General features: G+C 32.8%; 1 protein-coding gene across 4 annotated transcripts; it reads left to right on the forward strand.

Annotated features, from left to right (window-relative positions):
- The first annotated feature begins 264 nt into the window (after positions 1–264).
- Positions 265–8784, forward strand: LOC143069197 (uncharacterized). 4 transcript variants are annotated; one of them, XR_012976343.1, is made up of 5 exons: positions 265–797; positions 4072–4131; positions 5071–5127; positions 6113–6250; positions 8678–8784. XR_012976343.1 is itself a non-coding variant. In XM_076243711.1 (4 exons), the coding sequence occupies exons 1-4, from the start codon at positions 700–702 to the stop codon at positions 5110–5112; spliced, it is 327 nt and encodes a 108-aa protein (XP_076099826.1). In that variant the 5' UTR covers positions 265–699; the 3' UTR covers positions 5113–6071. The 4 variants fall into 4 exon arrangements, 1 of the variants encoding a protein (XP_076099826.1); XR_012976342.1 differs by lacking the exon at positions 265–797 and adding an exon at positions 3050–3316; XR_012976344.1 differs by lacking the exon at positions 4072–4131.

An 8784-nucleotide genomic window follows, 5' to 3' on the forward strand; every position in this document is an offset into this window, starting at 1 on the left:
TGGTGGTAGGGGTTGGGATGGAGGCAGAGGGAGCTCTGATAGCCATGCAGTAACGAATCCTGATCTAGTAGCACAGGCACCTATCTCAGTAAAAAGAAATTCCTATATAGCTTGATACAACAGGTATATAGGAATTGTTTTTCTGAGACAAGTGCCTGTGTCCAGTAGAGATGTCGGACTGACAAATACAAACGCTTTCACAATTTATTGCTGATACATCCAGATCAAATGACGATGTTTAAGAAAATGATAGTAGGGATGATCACAGGAGGTTGAAATCCTATCAATGAGGGTCTATAAATATGTCAACTCGACTATCACAGTAGAGCTTCTCTCGTAGAGAGAAGCGACAGGAATGCAACGCGTTTTTCAATTTTTTTTAACTTTTTTGAATCTGGGACTTTTTGATCGGAATAAACGCTATGCGTCAACTAATAAACATATTGTTACTTCAATTAACCACTTAAACTACTTTGCAGGTCACTAATTATTAATTTACAGCTTCTTTTTACGTCCTGACAGAATCCTTGTCATTATTTTTGGCCATGGGAGGAAGTCGAGGAAATTCCAATCAGCAGTGAATATCGATCGACTATCTCATGAATAAACATTAGAACATTGAACTTTTGAACTTTTGAACCATCATGAACTTCCGGTTTCTTTCCCGCAAAATTATTTCTTTCTACCAGAGCTGTCAAAATGGACAATAGACGAGAATTTTCGTTCGCCAAAGCAAGAGAGGGCCATAATTTGCTAATTACAGGCATGTGTGGAACAGGGAAGACAAGTATTGTAAAGTATGAGTATATTTCATCAGCAATTAGTAAAAATGCGTGATAAAAGTAAAACATAAAAGCTCTGAAAATTTGGCGCAAGTTATTTTTGGTCGTATGCCCTGTTTGCCTCGGGGTCCTTGAGGCATAAAGATTGTTCGAGAGATTGTTACTTCATCTCAACATGAAAAAGCATAAATAAAACAGAAAAAATATAATATCTCGAGTTTTATTCTATTTTATTCACGTATGAATTAAAATTATTGATAAAATTTGATGAAAAAAAATTGGCGCATTTTTCTGATAGTATGCCATGAATGAGGATTGGATGTATTCTTGGCATGGTGGTCCTCTTATTATAAAGATTGTGAATTAAATTAAGGCACTGATCATTCATCTTTTGAATGAAAGTTGGGTGTTTTTTTTTTTTTTGAAAAAATGTTTGATAATTTCTGAAATTTGTTAAAAAAAAAAAGTTTTACGGGAGGGGATATAAAAACTGAACATTAAACCCGGTACAAATTTATCAAGACATTGAACCCGTATTGAACCCGTGCTAGGATACAATTTAAAAAAAGGCAGGACAGGATCAAAGTTTTGAGTGAAAAGCAGGAGGAGCAGCTGGACAAATCAATCCAGGATTAAGTTATAAAAAAGAGACGGGACCAAATATCACACATATAGTGAAAAAAAATAAAAATGTTAGACAGAGATTGCAACTAGAAAAAGGCAGCCCAAAATATAGTCCCCCCCCTCCCCCCTACTAAAATTAAATCATAGCCTAATTCTAAACTATAAACAGCCATAACCAAAATACCAAACAAACTGTAACTTCTAAGTATGTGTGACTTGTCTTGTGTCTTGCAAGTCAAGAAAATGATTTGTTTCAATAAAAAAAATCTATGTCCCATGCATATTTTCATTGGTCTTATGCATTGAGAAATTTTGACCGGTCACTTAAACAGTTAGAAGTACAAAAAAAAATACATTATGTTTCAGAAAAATATTTGTTGTTTCTGTATGCTATAAAACATTAGTTTGTTCCTTTAAAACATAAAAAAGTTTGTTCTGAGAAAATAAAGGTTTCCCACCCCTCTAAAGATGAATGGTTGGTGCCTTTTTAAAAACTTGACATCACACATATAATCACCCAATGCACCCTAAAAATTATAAATTTGTTTTACAAACTATATGATAGAAATGTGTCCTTTATATTGTGTTCAGTACCCAGCTTGGCTTTTATCTTTTATTATCCTTTTGCCTTGATCAGCAGAGTATACATGTGGCAAGTGGTCGTCAATCTCAACTTTACTCGAACACTGATAACCATTCAGAGCGGATATCTCATTTTTGATAGCATCCTGAAAAATAAAGTTCATTGAAGAATTTGTCACCATGACCCTGGTCACCCAACATTTCATTCACCTCCAAATCTATTAGCATAATCTTCAGTCATACATTGTATATTCAAGGCATCACACCCCGGGCTACTAAGTTACATGGGAAAGAATAATGAAATATCCACAATCTTACAGGAGCATAGTCAAAGGCATTTGTGGGTTCACACTTTTATTTTTATTTCTACATGAATAAGATCTGGTGTGTGTGTGTGCCAATGAGACAACTTTCCATCCAAATCACAATGTATTAAAAGTGAACAATTATAGGTCACAGTACAGCCTTCAACACAGAGCCTTACATAAGACAGAACAGCAAGCTATAAAGGGCCCCAAAATGACCAGTGTAACTCAATTCAAACAGGAAAATAAATTGTCTAATCTACATTGTATTTACAAAACTAGAAACAAGAAACACCTAACAAACTACCAATGACAAACACTGAACAACAGGTTCCTGGGTTATGACAGGTGCATATGATATGCAGTTGGTTTGAATATTTTACCAATTGCCAATACAGCAGTATAAAACTACAACACGAAAAGGCACACTGTAAAATGATAATTGAAAATGGCTTAACTTAAAATGGCAATTGAACAAAATACATAATAAAAAAGAAGATGTGGTGTAATTGCCAATGAGACAACTCTACACAAGAGACCAAAGGACACAGAAATTAACAACTATAGGTCACTGTACGGTCTTCAATATTGAGCAAAGCCCATACCGCATAGTCAGCTATAAAAGGCCCTGGAATGAAAAATGTAAAACAATTCTAACGAGAAAACTAACTGCCTTATTAATGTACAAATAAATGAAAGAAAAAAATATGTGACACAGTAACAAACGACAACCACTAAATTACAGGCTCCTGACTTGGGACAGGCACATACATAAACTGGGACTTGCCACTGCCACATTAAGTTCAGCAAAATGTTTGGATATTTCATCACAAGAAAACTGGGACTTGCCATTGCCACATTAAGTTCATCAAAATGTTTGGATATTTCATCACAAGAAAACTGGGACTTGCCATTGCCACATTAAGTTCAGCAAAATGTTTGGATATTTCATCACAAGAAAACTGGGACTTGCAGTTGCCACATTATTGGACATTACAGATTAAAATGAGTGATGAGAGGAAGGTATGTTAAGCCATATTTTTTTTTTATTTGATTCTTTATTACACAATATCAATCAAAACCAAGCAGTAAATTATAGTTCTATAAAATCAAATCAAAGGTTTGAGGTCATTTTCAACTTCTTTTTGGGATTTTTTTCTTTTATATTTGTTGATAGAACTTGATTTTATACCATGAATACCAAAGACAACATGAATATAAAAAAGATGATGTGGTGTGATTGCTAATGAGACAACTCTTCACAAGAGACCAAATGACACAGAAATTACCAAATATAGGTCACCGTATAGCCTTCAACAATGAGCAAATCCCATTTTCTTAAGATTATACCATAGCAAACTATGATATTATTTAGTTATACCATGGTTTATTTTTAGCAATTGTTCTATTTAAAAGCGACCTTGACCACAATTATACCATAGTTTTATGATGTCACAACAATTTGAATTCTTTTTGAAATATCTTTTTGGCTCTGAAAAGAGCCTTTTCAGCAAAAGCTGTAAACTCATCATCAGCTTTAATCTTCTGATTCCCCGTTGACAAGATTCTATTTCTTCTGACATGTGTCTTTGCTGCTCTCCCTCATTAAAATTTATTTCAATCGATTCTTGTCCATCATCAGCTTTCACATCTTTGTGTCGTTTCGTCCATGCAATTCATCCTGAATCTCCATTGCAACAAAATTATAGCTGGACAAAAACCATCTTTAAACATTCATTCTTAAAATTGTCCATGTAATGTTATTTTTACGTTTGCAGCAATTCGTGAAAGTCCTTGTAATTGTCATTGTCAAGGATTGGATCTTTTCCTATATACAGGTAAATCTAAATCTTCACATATTTGAGTCAGGCTAATGTCTCCTTCTCCATCATTATGTCATCCCAGACTTTTTTATTTTTTTTATTTTTTTGGGTCCGAATTCAGTATGCCTGAAGTTAGAATATTAAAATTTAAATATAACGTATACATAAATCCGGACATCCTGGCATTTCAATTTTTCAGGTGGTGATGCCAATAGGAATCCTCTAGATTTTTCCTCTATTTGAAGGTAATGACTGAATATTTTTATTGCTGATTATTTTTTAACCGATGGATATAGTATGAAAAAAATCAAAATGGAGATATTATATGTGTCTTTAACAACATTAAAAGAGTAAAATTGTGATATTTAACTGGTGTCGATACATATCAATTAAATTCATTTGCATTGAAGTCTATGAAAAGTCTAGAGGATTCCTATTAGTTTCATCTCTCAACATTGTTTACATAACAAAAATGCCCGAGCAAAAATGCTAATCATTGATTGGTCAGTTATAAGTTGTGATGTCACTGCAAATTTATGTATGTATAAAAAAGAGGATGTGGTGTGATTGCCAATGAGACAACTCTTCACCAGAGACCAAATGACACAAAAAATAATGGCCTGATTAATTTACAAAAAAATTAACAAAAAACAAATATGTAACTCAACAACGAATTACAGGCTCCTAACTTGGGACAGGCACAAACATACATAATGTGGCGGCTTAACCATGTTAGCGGCATCCTAACCCTCCCCTAACTTGAGACAGTGGTAACAGTACAACATACGAACGAACTATAAAAATCAGTATTGTTTGAAAACCCATGGACAACCTCACAAGACAACGTCCAGGGATGTCAACAAAAACCTTGGTATCATTTACAGTACACTGAAAAACTATCCAAAAACTATAAAATATGTATAACATAATTATTTTCATAACTAACTATTACAGGAAGAAGTGAAATATTTTCATCACAAGAACACAGGATGTTAACTGGATTTTTTTTCAGTTAAGTATATATATATATTAATCAGTAACTAAAATAGAAAATCAAAAATGCCCCAGATTTAACAGTCAGGGGTATGACTCAAACAAGTGATTTCATTATCGCTTATTTCAGTGATTTTCAAATTTCAGTAATCACCTATTTAAGTGATTTTGGTGTTTTCTTTGATCTTCAAATGCTGATTTCACTAATTTTCCATGAAATGGCAATTTTTTCTGAAATTTGTCTACATAGATCAATTATCTCTTTATCTTGATATATCAATTTTATCAGTGCGCTTGGGCAGCAAGTTAGTGCGCTGAAGCTTTAAAAAGAACCCTTGGGACTATTTCTGTCTTCTATATACTATATTTCTAGAGTTTACTACTCTACCAATAACATAAAGGTCAACACATTTATGTAATCTGCTTTGTTTTCTTTATAATTAGTATGATTTACTTCAAGGTTTTGACCGTATCTACAAATTATCCCAGTTTAAGCATAATCCAAATAAATTTTAAAAACTGACAAAATAATTTAGCAAAAGAGCATTTTTGCATGTATTCAGTTGTATTTTCAATAGAATAGTTTTTTTAACCCTATGTAAATCTAGATTGTGGGTAAATTATTGAGAAAATGTTATAATAAGTGATTTAATGTTTACATCTCAAATCACTTATGCAAGTGATTTTAAAAAGTGTTTCTAATTTTATAAACATTTTTCATTTTTCAATAGCGCAATCACTTTAATAGGTGATCCTGAAATCACTTGTTTAAGTAGTACCCCTGACTGTTTAATGTTTAGTCAATAAATTCAATGTTTTAAATAATATCAAACGTACCAGGCTTTTAATGTTAACCAGACACCTGTTTTGTGTAATCAACACTTATCAGTGACTCAAATCGAAATATTAGTTAGGCAAAAAAAAAATCTAGAGCATAAGACAAAATGATATTTGATATAAGTGCCAATAAGACAATGTAATAGTTATGTAATTTATGACACAGGTATTGACTCACTCAAGAGAAAAAAAACAGACAAATAGAGGATGTAAAGCAAAGAAGACTGAACATGGAAGAATCATGTCATATTCTGGAAGATAAATGGAAACATCCTTGGCTGAAAAAAATAGTTTAAAGCAACAGGTAACAATTTAACTAGATAAAAGTGATCTTGTTCATGTATTTTTTTGCATGTTAACTTTTTATACACTGTGATTTGGATGGAGAAGTGTCTCATTGGCACGCATACCACATCTTATTTATATTTGAATACTTTCATCAAACTTTTATTGAAAAAGTCACCTTTAAAAAAAAAATAGTGATAAAAACATTAAAAAAAAAACAATTGAGACATGATGACAAAGCTATACATTTTGTATGAAGCCATTCTTGGATTGCGTGCACGATCAACGGTTTGACAAGCCTATTATATTGCTCAAAGACCATTCAATTCTTATAATTACATATTTTTGCTAGGATGAAGGAAAAAACAATCTCTATCATTTTTTTGTATATATTTACCTGTACGTATCAACTTTACTAAATACTATTTCTAGGCATATCAATAAATACTAAAATACTATATATAGCCGATAGCCCAGCAATACTGGTGGACCCCATATTTTATTAATATAAATATAATAGATATATATATACACAATATACATGAAGCATAAGTATCAATGCACTATAAATAAACTTTCATAAGGAATTCTTTAGAAAAAACGAGTAAATTGTGTTCAAAAATATGGGCTCTGTCATAAACGATCCCGCCGGCCAGGAAAAACCAACAAAAACGAGTTACCTCGGTTCAAACTCCATTTAAACTGCAGTCAAAAGACTACATTTTAAATAAAGTGGAAAATTTTGGAAACCTGTGTCCAAACCCAAATGCTCGGAAGACCGTCTCGAGAGGTACACTTGGACTGTGTATAACTGAATAAATATACTATATGGAATACATAATAAATCAAGTAACTTTATAAATCCCTACTAAATACAAATTAGAATAACAATTCAATTGAAAATGAAATTTATTTCACTGTTGTCCAGTCTGATGCTTGGCTAGAAGTGACCAACAAGGGAAAATATTCCCACTAAATATCAGTATCACGTGATACATGTATGTATATACGTGTACATAAGAAGTACCCGTATCAATAGTATTCACTAGTACCGTTATTACAATAATTTCCCACTATACTATCGAACCGTTGGAAATTATAAATATAAAGCATGTGCTATCATGGGTGTTACATATCAGTGTGCTATGAAGAATGACGTGAGATTGTTGTTAGCCAATCAAAATAACAGATTTATATGTTGAAATATACTAGTACTGTAATGTAATTATTTGGATTAAAAGGGGTGTTTTTTTTACCTGCGTCACCAACGGTGAAAGCAGGTCTAGTAACCGCTCGACTCCGTCCGTCATTCCGTCCGTCCGAAAGACTTGCATATCAACTTTAGTCAAAAGATTTCTTGGCTTCTATGAAAGGGAATGATTTTATATTTGGTCCAGAGCTTGATCATGTTGAGTTGTAAAGTGTAAGCAATTTTTAGATCTGCGATGCAGCCACTTCCTGTTTGCTGATAGTTTGAAATTTAGCTACTCAGTGTACAAGGAAAATTTTTCGTCAAAGTTTTCTTGGTTTCTATGAAAGGGAATGATTTTATATTTGGTCCAGAGCTTGATCATGTTGAGTTGTAGTGTGTAAGCAATTTTAAGATTTGCGGTGCAGCCACTTCCTGTTTGCCGATAGTTTGAAATTTAGCTACTCAATGTACAAGGAAAATTTTTCGTCAAAGTTTTCTTGGCTTCTATGAAAGGGAATGATTTTATATTTGGAACAGAGCTTGACTATGTTGAGTTGTAGGGTGTAAGAAATTTAAAGATCTGTGGTGCAGCCACTTCCTGTTTGCCGAAAGTTTGAAATTTAGCCACTTATTGTACAAGGAAAATTTTTAGACAAAGTTTTCTTGGTTTCTATGAAAGGGAATGATTTTATATTTGGTCCAGAGCTTGATCATGTTGAGTTGTAGTGTGTAAGCAATTTTAAGATTTGCGGTGCAGCCACTTCCTGTTTGCCGATAGTTTGAAATTTAGCTACTCAATGTACAAGGAAAATTTTTCGTCAAAGTTTTCTTGGCTTCTATGAAAGGGAATGATTTTATATTTGGAACAGAGCTTGACTATGTTGAGTTGTAGGGTGTAAGAAATTTAAAGATCTGTGGTGCAGCCACTTCCTGTTTGCCGAAAGTTTGAAATTTAGCCACTTATTGTACAAGGAAAATTTTTAGACAAAATTTTTTGGTTTCTATTGAAGGAATTGTTTTAGATTTTCTGTAGAGCAAATATATGCAGTGACGCAGGTCCAGACCAGTATTGGTCTTGAATGCTGGATACTATCCATGCATGTCTGTGTCCACACAGTAAATTAATTATAAATTTCCGGATCTGCATTATTCATCATACGTAGCTGTTATAGTTTTAAATGATAAAAGCAAACAGTTTTACAATTTTTTTTCTAATTATTCATTTGACAATATATAGTTTTCTTATTATTTCAGTGAGACGTTTCAATATTTCATCACATGAACACTGGGACATCTATAGAAACAAGTGGGACATGCAGTTTATTGATATTCTAAATAAAAAAAAATTGCTTCCAATTTCA

This window comes from Mytilus galloprovincialis, chromosome 3 (genome assembly GCF_965363235.1).
Source record: "Mytilus galloprovincialis chromosome 3, xbMytGall1.hap1.1, whole genome shotgun sequence".
NCBI classification, from domain to species: domain Eukaryota; kingdom Metazoa; phylum Mollusca; class Bivalvia; order Mytilida; family Mytilidae; genus Mytilus; species Mytilus galloprovincialis.